Source organism: Pantherophis guttatus, chromosome 1 (genome assembly GCF_059756535.1).
Source record: "Pantherophis guttatus breed Tessera chromosome 1, ASM5975653v1, whole genome shotgun sequence".
In the NCBI taxonomy this organism is placed as follows: domain Eukaryota; kingdom Metazoa; phylum Chordata; class Lepidosauria; order Squamata; family Colubridae; genus Pantherophis; species Pantherophis guttatus.
Genome location: NC_142063.1, coordinates 348,060,469 through 348,079,937, shown reverse-complemented (window position 1 = coordinate 348,079,937; position 19,469 = coordinate 348,060,469). Strand labels below are relative to the sequence as shown.

Sequence of the window (19,469 nt, the reverse complement as noted above, 5' to 3'; positions counted from 1 at the left end):
AGTCTGAGGACTACCTGTAAAATTGGATTTAGGGCCTCTCTTTGAAGTGCAGGGTTTGATCCAGTGGTGGGATTCAAATAATTTAACAACTGGTTCTCTGCCCTAATGACCAGCTGGGTAGGCGTGGCTCAGTGGTCATGTGATCATGTGAGCTCGGCCAACTCAATGTCACTCACGTTGATGGGCGCTGTTACAATGTAATAACGCTTACAATGTAATAACGGTTGTTACAATGTAACAAGGGTTAACCAGAGAGGCAGTTTCTGTAAGCAGGGCAATAAAGATTAGGCTAGAAACACCACCAGAATGTTTCCTTCCTGCCTTCCTTACAGGATTAGTCCTGTAAAGTGGGAAAAAAACAAAAGGAGATTTCTTGCAACAGCCAGTTCTCCGAACTGCTTAGAAAGTTAACAACCGGTTCTCCCGAATTGGTGCGAACTGGCTGAATCCCACCACTGGTTTGATCGGTTGCCCCGGGGGCTAAAAGAAATCGGAAAGGGGAGAAATTTGAGGTCATTCTGCATCGGAAAAACGCACAAAGTTGCAACCACACGTGTTTTGATATGAGCGAAGGATGAAGGTATTTAAGGGAGGGTCATTTTACAGATGCTGCCAGGCGGCTCCGAAGCCTCCTCACCCACCTGCGGCTGGGCGCCAGCCAAGCCGTAATTCCTGGGAGCAGCCCCGGCGTAGCTTATCTTGATAAATGAGCCCCTGTTCCTGTCTCTCATTAATCCAACGGTTGTATATTAATTACGGTAATTAAATGGCGCTGCTCGGTGATAAACGGCCAAAAGCAGCAAACCTCTTTCCCTAATTACATCACAAAGGTGCCAGAGATGGTGTGTGTGGGGGGGCACACATGCAGACAGGTGGTAGGGGAGAGCGAAGAGACAGAGTAACAGAAGAACTGAGTTGGAAGGGACCTTGGAGGTCTTCTAGTCCAACCCCCGGCTCGAGCAGGAGACCTTATACCATTTCAGACAAATGGCTGTCCAGTCTCTTCTTGCAAACCTCCGGTGCTGGGACTACCCACAAGTTCCAGAGACAGGTCGTTCCACTGATTGATTGAGAACAATTAATCTCAATTGTTAGGAAGTTTCTTCTTAATTCCAGGTAGGATCTCCCTCTGATCCCTTTTTCCCCCTTCCATCATCCCTCCCTCCATTTTTCTTATCTTCCTGCCTTCCCTCCCTCTTGCTCCATCCTTCCTTCCTTCCGTCCTCCCTTTGCTCTCTGTCCCTTTCTCGTCTTTCTCCCTCCCTCCTTCCATTTTTCTTTCTTTCCTTCCCTCCCTCTTGCTCCATCCTTCCTCCTTCCCTCCCTCCATTTTTCTTTCTTTCCTTTCTTCCTTTGCTCTGTTCCTTTCTCATCTTCCTCCCTCCCTTCCTCCCTCCATTTTTCTTTCCTTCCTTCCTTCCCTTCTCCCTTTGCTCTCTGTCCCTTTCTCGTCTTCCTCCCTCCCTTCTTCCATTTTTCTTTCCTTCCCTCCCTCCCTCCATTTTTCTCTTTCCTTCCTTCCTTTGCTGTTCCTTTCTAATCTTCCTCCCTCCCTTCCTCCCTCCATTTTTCTTTCCTTCCTTCTTTCCCTCCTCCCTTTGCTCTCTGTCCCTTTCTCGTCTTCCTCCCTCCCTCCTTCTATTTTTCTTTCCTTCCTTCCCTCCCTCCATTTTTCTTTTTCCTTCCTTCCTTCCTTTGCTCTGTTCCTTTCTCATCTTCCTCCCTTCCTTCCTCCCGTCCTCCATTTTTCTTTCCTTCCTTCCCTCCCTCTTGCTCCTTCCTTTTTCTTCCTTCCCCCTTGTTCCTTCTTTCCCCTCTTTGTCCCTTTCTCATCTTCCTTCCTTCCTGTTTCTCCTTGGTGGGGGTCTGTGCTGGGAAGCGGTGGGCCGAGTGCAAGCTTGCCCCTTCTAACAGCTTCGACCTTTGACAATACACTGACACACTCACACAAATCTCCCCGAGGGACTCCTTCCCCTGCCCCCCCCTCCCCAGGGCCATTTCCTCATGTTTTACACCCTGCCTCTTTGTCCTCGGCTGATGCTGCCCCGGGGAAGCCCCCTCTGCCCCCTGGCCAGAGGCAAGGCGTGCAGCTCAGAGGGGGAGGGGGAGGAGGGGTCCCTGGGCTCCAGGCGAGCTAATGATGCCCCAGGAGCCCCGTGGGGGGAGGAGGAGCAGGTATTGTTGAAATGTCGGCCGAATGCCACCGCGATCGATTTGACATTTGCTTCGCTGTGTTGCCGAGCTGGCACGCCTGGCTGCCTCTCCGAATGCCGCCGGCGTCTGCCTTTGTAGCTTCTCATTGAGATGCGGGGAAGACATCGCTTTGCAACGGAGCTCCCAGCATCCCTGCAGGCCTCCCCCCCACTCCCCAATTCTTCCTCAATCTCCCCCACCCCCCCCCCCTCGCCCGCAAAGGGCCTCTGGCTCGGCTGATGAGGGATGGATCAGTCCCCAAACCCACGAATCCTTCTCGGCTTGAAAAAGAAAAGAAAAAAAAAAAGGAAATCCGTTCAGAAATGCTCAAGTGGGAAAGATTTCAGGGAAGCCCAGAAAGGAAGGTAGAATTAGAATTTATAGAATGGAATGGAATGGAATGGAATAGAACATAGGAATAGAATAGAATATAGGAACAGAACAGAATAGTAATAAGAGGAGAGGAGAGGAGAGGAGAGGAGAGGAGAAGAGAAGAGAAGAGAAGAGAAGGGAAGGGAAGGGAAGGGAAGGGAAGAGGGGAGGGGAGAGGAGAGGAGAGGAGAGGAGAGGAGAGGAGAGGAGAGGAGAGGAGAGGAGAGGAGGGGAGAGGAGAGGAGAAGAGAAGAGAAGAGAAGAGAAGAGAAGAGAAGAGAAGAGAAGAGAAGAGAAGAGAAGAGAAAATAGAGAAGGGAAGGGGAGAGGAGAGGAGAGAGGAGAGGAGAGGAGAGGAGAGGAGAGGAGAGGAGAGGAGAAGAGAAGAGAAGAGAAGGGAAGGGAAGGGAAGGGAAGGGAAGGGGAGGGGAGGGGAGAGGAGAGGAGAGGAGAGGAGAGGAGAGGAGAGGAGAGGAGAGGAGAGGAGAGGAGAGGAGAGGAGGGGAGAGGAGAGGAGAAGAGAAGAGAAGAGAAGAGAAGAGAAGAGAAGAGAAGAGAAGAGAAGAGAAGAGAAGAGAAGAGAAGAGAAGAGAAGAGAAAATAGAGAAGGGAAGGGGAGAGGAGAGGAGAGAGGAGAGGAGAGGAGAGGAGAGGAGAGGAGAGGAGAAGAGAAGAGAAGAGAAGGGAAGGGAAGGGAAGGGAAGGGAAGGGGAGGGGAGGGGAGAGGAGAGGAGAGGAGAGGAGAGGAGAGGAGAGGAGAGGAGAGGAGAGGAGAAGAGAAGAGAAGAGAAGAGAAGAGAAGAGAAGAGAAGAGAAGAGAGAAAGGATGGAAATTAGTCAAGGAGAGAAGCAACCTGGAATAGTGGGAAGGGACCTTGAAGGTCTTCTAGTCCAACCCCCTGCTCAAGCAGGAGATCCTACACTATTTCAGACAAATGGCTGTCCAATCTCTTTATTAAAAGCCTCCAGTGTTGGAGCTCCCACAACTTCTGGTGGCAGGCTGTTCCACTGGTCAATTGTCCTCACTGTCAGGAAGTTTCTCCTGAATTCCAGGTTGCTTCTCTCCTTGATTAGTTTCCATCCGTTGCTTCTTGTCCTGCCTTTTGATGCTTTGGAGCATAGCTTGACCCCCAACTCTTCTTTATGGCAGCCCCCTCAAATACTGGACTGCTGCTATCATGTCAGCCCTAATTCTTCTTTTCTCTAGACTAGCCAGACCCAAAACCTGCAGCCGTTTTTCGTATGTTTCAGTCTCCGGGCCTTTGATCATCTTAGTTGCTCTTAGTTCCACCTTTCCGTGGTTCATATTCCGTGGTTCACCTTCCTCTTGGCTTTGGCCCTGATTTCTGCAGCTTTGCCATCTCCGTGGCAGAAGCCTGTTTATTCTGGGGGTATTTGTTGTTATTTATTTTATTTTTCTCCTGCCTTCATTATTTTTATAGATAACTCACGGAGACTGACATACTTCATCCGCTTTCCTCCGCCAACTTCCCCCACAAAAACAACCCTTTGAGGTAGGTTGGGGTGAGGGAGAGGGACTGGCTCAAAACCACCTGGCTGCTTTTTCATGCCAAAGGCAGGACTAGAACTCCCAGTCTCCTGGTGATTGACTGGCCCAATGTCACCCAGCTGGCTTCCTCGCTTGAGATAGGACTAGAACTCATCGTTTCCTGGTGATGTGTTCAGACTCACCCAGCCAGCTTTCATGGTTAAGGTGGAACTAGAACTCCCCATCTCCTGGTAATTTGTCCAGACTCACCCAGCAGCTTTCATAGTTAAGGCAGGACTAGAATTCCCAGTCTCCTAGTAATTTGTCCAGGCTCACCCAGCCAGCTTTCATAGTTAAGGCAGGACTAGAACTCCCCATCTCCTGGTGATTTGTCCAGGCTCACCCAGCCAGCTTTCATGGCTAAGGTGGAACTAGAACTCCCCATCTCCTGGTAATTTGTCCAGACTCACCCAGCAGCTTTCATAGTTAAGGCAGGACTAGAATTCCCAGTCTCCTAGTAATTTGTCCAGGCTCACCCAGCCAGCTTTCATAGTTAAGGCAGGACTAGAACTCCCCATCTCCTGGTGATTTGTCCAGGCTCACCCAGCCAGCTTTCATGGCTAAGGTGGAACTAGAACTCCCCATCTCCTGGTGATTTGTCCAGACTCACCCAGCCTGCTTTCATAGTTAAGGCAGATCTAGAATTCCCAGTCTCCTAGTAATTTGTCCAGACTCATCCAGCCAGCTTTCATAGTTAAGGCAGGACTAGAACTCCCCAACTCCTGGTGATTTGTCCAGACTCACCCAGCCTGCTTTCATAGTTAAGGCGGGACTAGAATTCCCAGTCTCCTAGTGATTCATCCAGGCTCACCCAGCCAGCTTTCATGGTTAAGGCGGGACTACAACTCACTGTTAAGATGGGAGTAGAACTCACCCTCCAGCCACCTTTCATGGTTAAGGTGGGACTAGAACTCCTGATTTGTAGCTAGGTGCCTTCACCAGTAGACCAAAGTGGCCCTCATATTGCTCAGGAGAGCCGGCTCCTCCCCGAGGAAGGGCCGACAGAGCGAACGCTCTACAAGGGTGTTTGGGGGGGGGTGTCAAATAAGCCCAAATAGGTGCCCTATTCGCGGGTGATGCCCGTATCAAGGGGCACGGCTTCATTGCCACCGTCTCGGCTTGTTTGCCCTTCAGCTTTGCTGGCGTTGATGCCCCCCGCCCAGCCTCCTGTGCAGATAAACCGAGCATCTCCTCCGCTCCCTGTGTGCTGGCACGCTGGCATAATGACAGATCATTGCCTGTCATTAGGAGAGCAAACAGCCTTGAGCTCCAGAGATGCCACCCGCCGTTCCCAGCACGTGCCGCGAACAAAGATCTCGTGTGCCCAACGGTGGTTACCAGCCAAGCACAGTGTGTGTGTGTGTGGGAGAGAGAGAGAGAGAGAGAGAGTGCGATGCCAGGCGCATGCCAACATCCTGAAAAGGAACGAAAGCTCGTCTGCCTGGCCTTCTCCAACCTGGTGCCCACGGAGGGGAGCAAGTGGGCGTGGCCTTGAGGCCCTCACATAGCTGTAGTGACTGCTGGGGCTTGAAATGTGAGGAAGGGGAGGCTGTGCTAATGGTTAGAGCAGTGCATCTCATTCCCTGGGCACTTTAAGGCAGGGGTGGGCAACGGTGGCCCTTTTACAACCTGTGGACTTCAACTCCCAGAATTCCTGAGACAGCCAGGCTGTCTCAGGAATTCTGGGAGTTGAAGTCCACGGGTTGTAAAAGGGCCACCGTTGCCCACCCCTGCTTTACGGCATGTGGCTGGCTGGGGGATTCTGGGAGTTGAAGTCCACACGTAGCTCACCGAACAAACGTCTTGCTTAGTCACAGAAATTCTGGTTTCAATTGCGGCCGTAAATCGAGGACTATCTATAACTTTGCACCGTTCCTAACCGAATGGACTACCCCTAATAGGGTTTGATTCCCTGTCTCCCCCACCCCCAAATTCTCTGATTGGTTCATGCCAAGCCTGGGTGTTTCCCCCCCCCACCCCACTGGAGCGGTCCCAAGCGGGGGAGGTTCCCCCCCTCCCCCCTCCCCGAAACCCCTTCCTCAGATAGTCGGGTGCCGACCCTTCCTTCTCCAAGCCAGCTTCCGTCGGACTCACTCACCCGGATCTCCACGCCGTAACTGGGATAGACGGAGATGGTGTAGGCGCAGTCCAGCCAGCCGTCTTCGTACGGGATATTGCTGGGCAACGGAGACGCCAGGGAGCCCCGAGGCCCGGTCAGGTTCCAGCTGCAGGATGCTTGGGGACGGGGTTGAAAAGGGTGGGAGGAAGGGAGAGAGCCTTAGCAGGATAACAGAGTTGGAAGGGACCTCAGAGGTCTTCTAGTCCAGCCCCCCGGCCCAAAGTGAGAGTCCTTATATACCGTCACAGACCAACGAAGACCAAGAGCGATGGAGCAGCTGCAACTCCAGGAGGTGAGCTATTCCATGGATGAATTGGTCTCGGGAAATTCCTCCAGATTGGATTTCCCTCTGATGAGCTTCTTTCCTTCCTTCCTTCCTTCCTTCCTTCCTTCCTTCCTTCCTTCCTTCCTTCCTTCCTTCCTTCTGTTCTTCCTTCCTTCCTTCCTTCCATTCTTCCTTCCTTCCTTCCTTCCGTTCTTCCTTCCTTCCTTCCTTCCTCCCTCCTCTTTCCCTCCATCCTCCCTCCCCTTGCTCTCCTTCCTTCCTTCCTTTCCCCAGTTTTTCTTTCTTCTTTCTTTCTTTTTTCTTTCTTTCTTTCTTTCTTCCTTCCTTCCTCCCTCCCTTCCTTCTCTTATTCCCTTCCTCTCTACCCTCCATCCTTCCCTCATTTTCCTTTCCCCTCCCTCCCTCCCTCCCTTCCATTTCCCTTTCTTTTCTTCCTTCCTGTTTTCCTGGCTTTCTCCTTCCTTCCTTCCTTCCTTCCTTCCTTCCTTCCTTCCTTCCTTCCCTCCTTCCTCCCCATTTCCTTCCTTCCTCCCTCTTTCCTTTCCTTTCCTTCCCCTTCTTCCCTTTCTCATCTTCCTTCCTTCCTTCCTTCCTTCCTTCCTTCCTTCCTTTCTCCCCTCACCCTTGCTCGCATTTTCCTTCCTCCCTTCCCTTCCCTTCCCTCCTTCCTCCTACTCTCCTGTCCCCCTTCCCCTCCCTCCTTCCTTAAATCAAAGAATCACAGGACAGGAGGGGACCTCAGAGGTCAGCTAGTCCATCCCCCCTGTTCAAGGCAGGAGTCCTTATCCCATCCCGGTTGAATGGCTGCGCAGTCTATTTCTGAAACCCTCCAGTGATGGAGGGACCCATAACTCCTGCAGTGAAACTGTTCCATGGACCGATTGCTGTCCCCTTGTGGAGACCGGGAGGGGCTATGCCCCCTGCTCCCATCCTTCCCCCTGCAGTCAAGCCCCCCCCCAACCCCTCCCCCCTTTCTTTGATGAAGTCTCCATCCAGAACAAAGAGCAGCAGGGGTGTTGCCAATGATCCAAAATTGGATTTTCCACCTGAGCAGGTTTACTGCCTCAAATGAAAAATACGGACCCCCTGTGAACATCCCCTCAAGAGCTGGTGTGGGGGGAGGCCTCCCCTTTTCAGGAGGCTCAGAGCAGCAGCCACCCCCCCAAAGGAACAATAGGGGAGGGGGCCTCTGGTCCCTGCTAGAAGCAGCCGGATATCTCAGGTTTTCTTCGAGGGAGAAATTGCTCCAGACCAGGAGTGTCCAATCTTAGCAGCTTTAAGACCTGTGGACTTCAACTCCCAGAATTCCCCAGTCAGCGGTGTTGGCTGAGGAATTCTGGGAGTTGAAAGTCCACAGGTCTTAAAAGTTAGACATCCCTGTTCCAGGCCTTTCACTACCCAAGACTAAGAAGCAGGATTTTTTTTCAATCAGAATAGAAGAGTTCCTTAAAGGTCCTGTACTCCTGGTGTCTCCAACCTTCGCAACTTTAAACCTGGCGGACGGGGAATTCTGGGAGTTGGAAGTCCGCCAGGTTTAAAGTTGCCAAGGTTGGAGACCCTTGCTCTAGTCCAACCCTGTTCAAGCAGGAGATCCTAAACGATGTCAGCACTTCAAGCTGCATTTATTCTAGTGCTGACATAAGAAGGAGAAGCGGAGGCGTCTGGAAAGGGACGTTTGACTTTTCACCTACTTATTTTCCCTGGAGATAATATCCTCTAAGACAGTGTTTCTCAACCTTGGAAGCTTGAAGATGGGGAGACTTCAACTCCCAGAATACCCCAGCCAGCGCTGCTGGCTGGGGGATTCTGGGAGTTGAAGTCCACCCATCTTCAAGCTACCAAGGTTGAGAAACACTGCTCTAAGAGATGGGATGGGAGGGGGGAAATTCCTTTGAGCTAGAGCAGTAGATTAGGGGTAGAGTGACTTGGAAGTTGGCCAATGAGTGCAGGGGAGGGGGAACGGAAAGGGAGGGTTTTGGGTCTGGAAGTCAGTGTTGGCTGCGATGGAGTTGGAGTTAGGATGTCGTGCTTAATAAATGGGAGTTTTTCATCAAAGACTTCATTTGAAATGCAATTTATTTGAGACAACCTCAAAACCTGACATACAATTTGAGATAAGTGACTGTCCAGTCTCTTCTTAAAAACCTGCAGTGATGAGGCACCTAAACTTCTGGTGGCCAGCTGTTCCACTGGTTAATTCATGGTCAGGAAATTCCTCCTTAATGCCAGGTTGCTTCTCTCCTTGATTAGTTTCCATCCGTTGCTTCTTGCCCTGCCTTCAGGGGCTTTGGAAAATAAGTTGACCCCTGTTCTTTGGGGCAGCCCCCTCAAATACTGGAATGCTGCTATTATGTCCCCCCTCCTACTCCTTCTCTTCTCTAGACTGGCCAAACCCCAAATCCTGCAATTGTTCTTAATTTGTTTTACTTTGCTTGCTCCTCTCTGCACTTTTTCCAAAGTCTCAACCTCTTTTTTAATTTTGATTTTAATTGTGGTTAAGCAGCCTGGCATACAGGCAGCTTCGCCTTTGGGACGGTCTTGGGACTGCGTTATTTGGGGGGTGAGGGGCTCTTCTAGGGTGGGACCAGTACTCTATGTGTGTGTGTGTGTGTGTGTGTACGCACACACACAACAGGCTCCTCTACCACCCCCCAAGCAAGCCGAAGAAAGGAAGGCAAATCATGACCTGCAGGAGGCAGAACGTTCCTCCTTAAACACAAATCCATGATCACTTACAAACCACCATTCGGAACCAGAGTTGGCTTGCTGACTGCAAGGGTGGCCTAGCTTGAAATAAACAGCAGGGGTGTCCCCAATCAGGAAGGGCCAAAGTGGGTAGCAGCAGTCCTCGATTTACAACAGTTCATTTAGTGACCGTTTGAAGTTCAAAGGGCACCGATGACCAGTTTTCACACTTATGACCTTTGCATCATGCCACAGGACAAAAAGGCAGACCCGGGGTAAGCAACTCGTATTTACGACGGTCTGCCGCATCCCGGCGTCACATGATCCCTTTTTCCAACCTTCTGCCTGGCAAAGTCCATGGGGGGGAAGCCGGGTTCACTCCACGACCGTGCCACTTGCTTAAAAGCTGCAGCGATTCGCTTAACAACCGTGGCACGAACCGTGGTCGTAAAATGGGACAAAACTCTCTTTACAAATGTCTCATTTAGAAAAAAAAAGATAAATTTTGGGGTTCAAAGATAAATTTTGGGGTTCAAAGATAAATTTTGGGGCTCAAAGTTAAAATTTGGGGTTCAATTGCGGCCATAAGTCAAAAAATGCTTGTACTTTGCTGCAGGATAAGGCTGAATCCAGCTGTCCAGTTTTGGATGTCCAGTGCGACTGTCCAGGATGGGGGGAGGGGCAGCTCAAGGAAAGCCCTGGAGTTGGGGGGAGGGCAGGTTTTATCCTTCCCCAATCCTGAAGCCCCTCCTCCTCATGTGGGGCTCCTTCCCACTTTTTTTTTTTTTTAATTTGATTTATATGCCGCCCTTCTCCGGAGACTCAGGGCCGCTTACAATGCGCTAAGCAATAGCCTTCATACTTTTGTATATTTATACAAAGTCAGCTTACTGCCCCCCACAATCCGGGTCCTCATTTTACCCACCTTAGAAAGGATGGAAGGCTGAGTCGACCTTGAGCCTGGTGAGATTTGAACTTGCAGTAATTGCAGGCAGCTGGTCTTAATAACAGGGTGCATTAGACCACTGTACTACCAAGGCTCTTTTTGAAATTCACTTCTTGAATTTGGATCTCCAGATCCAAATCTGGGTCTCCAGAAACCCCCAGCCACCCCAAACCGCTCCCCCCCTTCGCAGCCTGGACCCTCCTCTTTTCCCCCCTTCCTCCTTTGGAGACCTAGATTCCTTGCCGCCTCCTGGGGCTGGGGGCTCCTCCAACCCACGAGGACCACCTCCCACGCGCCCGCTAGCCTGGATCGTGGCTGCCGCAACTCCGCACCAGCACACCGAGATGCTTCGGTCCAGGCAGGAGCCTCCGTGCTTGGAAGCCCCCAAACTTCGCCCCCTCCCCTCCTCCCTCCTCCTCTCCCTTACCTGCCACAGGTGCAGCAGGGATCTCAGGCCTCCTGCTCGACGTGGGCCCCGGGGAAGGGTCCCTGGGGACGGAGACCGCGACCCCCGAGGACCCGGGGGAGATGCGCTCCGGCTGCGGGTCCCGGGCGGAGGCAGGGCTAACGGCGCCCGCGGGCCCCGAGGCTGGAGACGCGGCCGACGGAGTGGGGGTCGCGGCCGGTCCCGGGGCGGGCGGGCGGCGGGGGGTCGCCCAGGCGAGGAGGGGCGCTGGCTGGGAGCCGTCCCGGGGCGGGGGTTCCTCGGGGAAGAAGCCCTCCAGCAACGGGTGGTGGTTGAGCAACTTCAGCGTGGGCGCCGTGGTGGTGAAGGGAGCCTCGCGCGCCGGGTGGTCGCGGGTGGGGGGCGCCGTCCGTTCGGCCTCGGAACTGGCGGCCGCCTCGGGATCCTCGTGGGAGAAGCCTACAGAAGGGGGGGGGAAGAAGAGAAGACAGAGAGGGTGGTGAGCGGAGCCGGGGAAAGGCGAGGGGCGGAGGGACCCCCAGAGGCCATCTAGTCCAACCTCTGGTGCCGCAGGAGCCCTCGGCTTAAGCAAAAGCGAGGCGGGGGCTTCTGTCTCCCTAGATGTAATAATGAGATGGGTGGCGAAAAAAGTTAATTTAATTAATAAATTGGGAAGTAAATAAGTAGCTAGGCAAACAAACAAACGAAATGGCCCTTTTGTGCTTGCTGCTTACAACTGCTTCCCATAATTCCCCAGCCAGAATACTTTAAGAGAGGAGGACTTCAACATGCTGGCTGGGGGATTCTGGGAGTGGAAGCCCACCCCTCTTAAAGCATTGGTGGCTGGGGGATTCTGGGAGTGGAAGTCCACCCCTCTTAAAGCATTGCTGGCTGGGGGATTCTGAAAGTCCCCCCATCTTAAAGCATGGCTGGCTGGGGGATTCTGGGAGTGGAAGTCCACCCCTCTTAAAGCATGGCTGGCTGGGGGATTCTGGGAGTGGAAGTCCCCCCCTCTTAAAGCATGGCTGGCTGGGGGATTCTGGGAGTGGAAGTCCACCCCTCTTAAAGCATGGCTGGCTGGGGGATTCTGGGAGTGGAAGCCCACCCCTCTTAAAATTGCCAAGATTGAAAACCACTGGGTTAAAGTTTGGAAGACAGCATCTCAGAGAAACCTTCCTTGTGAAAAAGACGCCCCAGAAAGATCTCTGCACATGCCCCAAAGGCAAAGCCCTCCCTTAAGGAAGGCGCTGTGGGCCCAGAAAGGATGAGAAGGCAGCCCATTTTCTACCTCCTGCTGCTTCTGCAGTCAAGCTGGTTTAAAACAGGCCCTGGTTTCCTGCATTCACATTATGATCACCAACTAAGTTGTGCTCCATTTAGAGCCGTTAAGCTAAATGCTAAACTGCTTTCATTAGCCGGTAATGAGCCATCAAAAATGCCTCCCTGGTGGATTGGCCTCCTTCACTGGTGGAGCCGTGCTGCAGGCGGGCACCTGGGGGAGGGGGGGGCTGGCATTGCTATTCCCACCCCACTGCCCGGTTTTTGGTGGTGGAAGGGGGGAAAGAGGCAGAACCCTGTCCTCCTTGTGCTCCTTCCAAGTGCCATTTGAGTGGGGAGGGGGCTATTCAGTCATTCTGGATAGAATAGAAGCTGGAAGGGCCCTTGGAGGTCTTCTAGTCCAGCCTCCTGCTCAACCAGGAGAACCTATTTATTTATTATTTATTATTTAAATTTTTATACCGCCCTTCTCCCGAGGGACTCAGGGCGGTGCACAGCCACAATAAAACACGTATATCCATCAAGTTTAAAAACAGTTTAAATCTTATTAAATAATTTGGCCCTATATTTTAATATAAAAAACTAAAACACCCATTAAAATTCGTTATTTAATACCAGTGATGGCTAACCTTTTCGGCACTGAGTACCAAAAGCGTGCGCACACATGCGTGAAAGTGCATGCACATGAACACCCATAATGCAATGTGTGTGCAATCCCCCGCGCACCCCACACGTCTGTGTGACCCCCACATGCACCCCGCCCCTGTGCATGTGCCCTACCCCTCCCACATGCATGTATGTTTCTCGCACGCGCCCCACCCCCCGCACATGCGTGGGAGAGACCCGAAAACCAGCTGCCCGGCGGGAGGCACTTCTCTAATCAGGGCTCAAAGAGAAACTATCTGCTGTGAACCCTATGTAGGTGTCAGAAAGGGCATCCGGCTAGTTAACGCTCAGCTCCATTCAATCACCCAGACTCCAACCCGGAACAAGGGATTAAAGGATCGTAAAAAGAAAAAAACAAAGCAAACTTGGAAGGGACCTTGGAGGTCCTCTAGTCCATCCCCCCCTGTGCACGCAGGAGACCCTGCCTATACCATTTCAGACATGATGGGCATCCATGAGTCGTTTGTGGCAGTGAGCACACCTGGCTGTGCTGTCTTAATTTGTTTGACTAGCTGAACCAAACTGACGTAGCCAGATGCATCCAAGAACACCTGGATTGGCAGAGAGAGAAAAAAAAGGTTTAATCGCCTCCAATGTTTTCCCTGCAAGCTGCAGTCGTAGGCACAGCCACCTGTGCCAGCTGGAAGGTTGGCAGGTCTCCCTGCCTACACAGGCAGCTGTGTTCGCACAGCTAGGCACAGGTTTGTGTGTTACGGACAGGCCCAGTAAACCAGGGGAGTCCAAACTTGGTGACTACTTTTAAGTCCTGTGGACTTCAACTCCCAGAATTCCCCAGCCAGCCAGGTCCTGGAGTTTCCTGGGATTTCCCAATCAGAAGGGTGGAGTTCTGCCAAGACAGGTGGAGTGGCATTTCCATCCTTTGCTGGCACATGGGGAAATCAGAAATGGCACCGAGGATGTTAGCTGTTAGGGTAGTCGTGCATCATCTGCAAGCAAACCACCAAGCTCAGGGAGCACCAAGGACCCCATAGCCTCCTCCTCCTCCTCCTCCTCACACACACCCTCCCTTCTAGCACTGATGATGTTACCTAATTAGGTCATGAAATGTCTGCAAGGAAACCGCCAAGCACAAGGAGCACCAAGGACCCCACAGTCTTGTTTTGTCTTTCCTTTCCTTTCCTTTCCTTTCCTTTCCTTTCCTTTCCTTTCCTTTCCTTTCCTTTCCTTCTTTCCCTTTTTATCTTCTTCCTTTCCTTTTTCTATCTTCCTTTCCTTTCCTTTTTCTATCGTCTTTTCCTTTCCCTTCCCTTTTTATCTTTTTCCTTTCCTTCCTTTTCCTTCTCTCTTCTCCTTTTCTTCTTTCTTCCTTCTCTCCTTTCCTTTCCCTCTCCCTTCCCTTCCTCTTTTCCCTTTCCCTTCTCCCTTCGCCTTTCCTTCCTTCTTCTTTTCCTTCTCCTTTCCATTTCCCTTCCCTCTCCTCTCTTTCTTTCCTTTCCCTTCTCCTTTTCCCTTCTCCTTTCCTTCTCCCTTCCCAGACCTTTGGGTAAGCTATTTCTGCAGCCAAGAGCACCAAGCTCAGGGAGCACCAAGGCCTCCATAGTCTTGTCTTTCCTCTCCTCTCCTCTCCTCTCCTCTCCTCTCCTCTCCTCTCCTCTCCTCTCCTCTCCTTCCCTTCCCTTCTCCCTTCTCCCTTCTCCCTTCTCCCTTCTCCTTTCCTTCCTTCTTCCTTTCCTTCTCCCTTCCTTCTCTTTTCCTTCTCCTTCCCTTCCCTTCCCAGACCTGAGGATGTCACCTCTTCGGGTAAGCCATCTCTGCAGCCAAGAGCACCAAGCTCAGGGAGCACCAAAGAGGCCACCCGTCAGCTATCCAACACACAGCCACCTGACTAGCTCTGCCAGGCTCTCTGCCACCCCGGGAGGCAGAATTCACGTGGGCCCAGGGAGGAACCCCGCAGTAGGGGCAGAAGAACCAGGCTCCCACAGCTGCAGAGGAGCAGGTGGGCGGGGGGGGGGGGGCTGGACTAGATGATCTCTGGGTGGTCTCTCTAAGCAGAGCTGGGACGGAGGCTACATGGCAGCTTCGGAGCAGCATCTCTGTGGGCAGCTGGCCAAGAAGTGCTCTCCCCACCCAGCCAGCCTAGAAGGGGGGGGGGATGAAGGCAGGGGGGGAAGCCTCACATGCCGCTGGCGGGGGGGGAGCAGGGGAGCAGGATTGGGGTGGGGGGGAGACAACAGGCAGCTGCCGCGGAGGCTTCCAGAGGTTAAAACGCCCCCAGCATGGAGCGAATTATGCTTTAATAGAATCCATTTATTACGCCATAAAAGTTAATGAGTTTATACTGAAAGGCGCCAGGATTCCTTTTAAGGTTTTAATAGGGGGGATTAGCGGGTTGTCCCGCACCCGGGGCTGGCGCAGCTCGTTAATTCCCGCTTTTTCCCTTTTTTTTGAAGGTTTTGGGTTTTTTTTTTTTGCCAGTTACCAAATTGTCTCCCCCCCAGGCACCCCCCCCCAATATCCAACTCCCTCCCCCCCCCAGTCTATGACCCATGAATCAACCCCCCTTCCCTCTTTTGCCTCCAGAAGTTGCCGGGGGGGGGGGGGCTCCATCACTGGAAGTTTTTAAGAAGAGATTGGACAACCCTCTGTCCCGCCACGATACAGGTAGTCCTCGACTTACAACCGTTCGTTTAGTGACCGTTTGAAGTCACAAGGGACTTCAGGGAAGATCGCGTGATTTATTTTATGGCCATTTTTCCACAGTTATGACCATCACAGCATCCCAGACAGGTGACTTACATCCAGGATGTTTGACAAGGGACTCCTATTTATGACGGGTGCAGGGTTCAGGTGTCATGCTGCGACCTTCCGACAAGCAGAATCAAAGCCAGATTCGTTTAACAACCGTGTTCCCCATCGAACTCCGGCAGCCATTCACCTCGCAAATGCGGCAGGAAAAAGTCGTCAAATGGGACAGACTCACGAAAGTTTTTCACTCGACGGCATACATTTTGGGCTCGATGGTGGTTGTAAGTTGAGGTCTACCTGGTATAGGATTCCCTGCCTGTCAAGGGGGTTTTATATTTTATTTATGTTTATTTTATAATTGGATTTATATACCGCCCTACTCCCGAAGGACTCACGGCGGTGAACAGCCAAAAGATAAAATACACATAATACAAACTTTAAAAACAATATAAAAACACATTAAATAATTTGGCCCAAAGAGATTAAAACACCCCTATTATTTTAAAAGAAATTTAAAATTAACAGTTAAAAGGAAGTTAGGCCAGGCCAGCCTGTTGAAATAAGAAGGTCTTGAGGGCACGGCGGAAGGTACGCAGATCCGGAATCCTCCGTATCTCTGGGGGGAGCTCGTTCCAGATCGTCGGTGCCCCCACAGAGAAGGCCTTCCCCCTGGGGGCCGCCAGTCGACACTGTTTGGCTGACGGCACCCGGAGGAGCCCCTCTCTATGAGAGCGTACTGGTCGGTGGGAGGCTATTGGTGGTAGTAGGCGGTCCCGTAGATAACCAGGTCCTAAGCCATGGAGCGCTCTAAAGGTGGTAACCAAAACCTTGAAGCGCACCCGGAAGACCACCGGGAGCCAGTGCAGCTCGCGCAGGAGAGGTGTTACATGGGAGCGCCATGACGCTCCCATTACCACCCGCGCGGCTGCACTCTGTGCCAGTTGGAGCCTCCGGGTGCTCTTCAAGGGGAGCCCCATGTAGAGAGCATTGCAGTAGTCCAGGCGGGTTGGACTAGATGACCTCCAAGGTCTCTTCCGACGCTGTTATTCTTTCCTAAAATCCTCTCTGGCCTAGAAAGGGAAGTGCTTAAGATATTTATTTAATCATGAAGCCAATTTGTATCAACAATGTGTATAGATAATCCTCAATTTAGTGACCTTTCAAAGTTACAACAGCATGGGAAAAACTGACTTACGACTGGTTTTTTTTCACGCTTACGACTGTTGCAAGCGTCCCCGTGTTCAAGCGATCAAAATTCGGATGCTTGGCAACTGACTCGTATTTATGACGGATGCAGCGCCCCGGAGGGGAGGGAGGGTCACGTGATCCCCTCTTGCGAGCTTCTGACAAGCAGAGTCGATGGGGAAAGCCAGATTCATTTAACGACCGTGTTACTAACTTCACAACTGTACCGATTTGCTTCATAACAGTGGTGAGAAAGGTCGTAAAATGGAGCACACGTCCCTTAAGTGTCTTGCTTAGCAACAGTCGTTTTGGGCTCAATTTTGGTCGCAAGTTGAGGACTGCCGGTTCAGGTATTCCTCAACTTACGACCGCTATTGAGCCCAAAATGTCTGTTGTTAAGTGAGACATTTGCTAAGTGAATTTTGCTCCATTTTATGACCTTTCTTATGACCTTCTTTTATGACCTTCCACCGTTGTTGAGTGAATCACTGCAGTTGTTACCTCAGTAACACGGTCGTTGAGTGAATCCGGCTTCCCCGTTGCCTTTGCTGGTCAGACGGTCGCAAAAGGGGATCACGTGACCTCAGGACGCTGCAACCGTCATAAATACGAGTCAGTTGCCAAGCATTTGAGTTTTGATCACATGACCATCGGGATGCTGCAGCGGTCGTAAGTGTGAAAAACGGTCCTAAGTCAGTGCTGTCGTAAAACTCTGAATGGTCACTAAATGAGCCGTTGTAAGTCAGGGACTGCCTGTACTGGTTCATCATGCGTGCGAATCCCAAAGCTTAATTATAATTTGAAATTCAAGTTTTCACACACTCCTGCCAATGTTTTTTCCCCCTGAACATGTAAATCAGGGAACAATCTGTACACAAACCGCATCTAGGCATGCAAATAATATGCAAAACCTGTTAACATTTGTGAAAACAGTTTGCGAAGATCGTATCCATTGAGCCAAGCTGCGAGGGAAGCCGTACATTTGCAGAAAAGGGCAGGGAGATCCGTGCAGGCTTCAAAGGCAAAACTTTTGTTTCAAAGGTCCAACTGGACTTGACGAGCATCGGAAACTGAAAAGGAAGGATCCAGAAAGGAGTGACCGAAAAATGCCTCGACTTCCCCTTTGCAGACCCCGCCTGCCAGGAGGAATGGCGCTTAGCAACAGCCCTTAAGGCTTATATACCGCTTCACCGCCCTCTCTGAGCGGTTTACAGAGTCAGCCTCTTGTCCCCCCTCCCAACAATCTGGGTCCTCATTTTACCCACCTCCGAAGGACAGAAGGCTGAGTCGACCTGGAGCTGGTGAGATTTGAACTGCTGGTTAGTGGGCAGAGTTAGCCTGCAATGCAGCATTCTAACAACTGCACCACCACCACTCCTTCCTTCCTTCCTTCCTTCCTTCCTTCCTTCCTTCCTTCCTTCCTTCCTTCCTTCCTTCCTTCCTTCCTTCCTTCCTCCCTCCCTCCCTCCCTCCCTCCCTCCCTCCCTTCTTTCCTTCCTTCCTTCCTTCCTGCCTTCCTTCCTTCCTCCCTCCCTCCCTCCCTCCCTCCCTCCCTCCCTCCCTTCCTTCCTTCCTTCCTTCCTTCCTTCCTTCCTTCCTTCCTTCACAATACCACTTAGACTTATATACCGCTTCACAGCCCTCTCTAAGCGGTTTACAGAGTCAGCCTCTTGCCTCCCCAACAATCTGGGTCCTCATTTTACCCACCTCCGAAAGACGGAAGGCTGAGTCGACCTTGAGCCAGTCAGGATCGAACTCCTGGCAGTGGGCAGAGTTAGCTTGCAATACTGCACAAGGAATACAGATAGTCCTTGACATATGACCGCAATTGAGCCCCAAATTTCCTTCCTATCCCCCTCCCTTCTAGCACTGATGATGCTCCCTAGTTGGGTCCTGAAACGTCTGTAAGAAAACTAACAAGCTCAGAGCCCCCCAAGGACCCCAGAATCTCCTTCTTCTCCCCCTCTTCTCTTCTTCCTCCTCCTTCCTTTCCTCCTCCTTTTCCCCTTCCTCTTCTGCCCCCTACTCCTCCCCTTCTTTCTCCTCCTTTTCCTTGTCCTCCTCCTCCCTTCCTCCTCCTTTTCCCCTTCCTCCCCTCCTCTTCCTCCCCTCCTCCTCTTTTCTCTCTTCCTTTTCCTCCCCTTCTCTTCCTCCTCCTTCCTTTCTTCCTCCTCATTTTCCCCTTCCTCTTCCTCCCCCTCCTCCCCTCTTCTTTCTCCTCCTTTTCCTCTTCCTCCTCCCCTCCTCCTCCTCTTCCTCCCCCCTTCTTTTCTCTCCTCCTCCCCCCCCACTGGTTCCGCACTAATGCAGATGGAGTTATGACTCCCCATCTCTCTGCTGACGTTAATGGGGGCCCTCTTGACCCCCTGAAATGAAGTTGTCACTGGCACTTTGGCCAAATGGGGAGAGCTGCCATTTATTTTGCCATCTCTGCTCAGCCACTGGGGGTGGGGGTGGGGGGGGGAGTAATCAGCTCTCCCATCAGTCTCCCTCCCCCCCCCTGTGGAGTCTGCATGAAATCTCCACTTTATTTATCAGGTTTAGAGACCCCTCCCCATTCAACCTCACAGCGGCTCTTTAGAACGTGGGTCTACCGTGCGAGGCGGTTTCGGATAAATTTAAGCCATTTATCATAAATTTAAACGAACCGAAATTTAACCCATAAAAAAAGAACACCTGGCCTGGCATTCATATCTGCAAAATATCACAGGGGCATCTTAATTTCTCCTTGCAAATTTAATTAGTCCCCTCCCATCAATGGAGCTTCCATATTTAAGGGCAGTCTACTTTAAAGAACCAGATGCTGGCAGAGGAAAGTGCTAGTTATTTCAGAGCCTGCTTGGGATGGTCCTAAGAACAGTGATTTTCCAAACCTTTAAGAGGGGTGGACTTCCATTCCCAGAATTCCCCAGCCAGCAGGCTTTAGGAGGGATAGACTTCAACTCCCAGAATTCCCCATTTATCATGCTCTAAGATAGATGGGCTACAACTCCCAGGAGTTCCCCAGCCAGCCTGCTTTAAATTCAAGTTCCATGCTACAGCTGGCTGGGAAATTCTGGGAGTTGAAGTTCACAAGCC

The 19,469-nt window shown here is 51.7% G+C and overlaps 1 protein-coding gene across 2 annotated transcripts in view; it reads right to left on the bottom strand.

The window, feature by feature from the left end:
* Nucleotides 1-19,469, bottom strand: part of SEZ6 (seizure related 6 homolog) — a 115,581-nt gene that overhangs the window by 33,400 nt on the left and 62,712 nt on the right. For both annotated transcript variants that reach the window (XM_087890486.1, XM_087890484.1), the window contains exons 2-3: nucleotides 10,578-11,015; nucleotides 6,213-6,349 (exon numbers count right to left, since the gene is read on the bottom strand). In XM_087890486.1, the coding sequence (XP_087746612.1) occupies nucleotides 6,213-6,349; nucleotides 10,578-11,015 (575 nt within the window). The remainder of the gene's footprint in view (nucleotides 1-6,212; nucleotides 6,350-10,577; nucleotides 11,016-19,469) is intronic.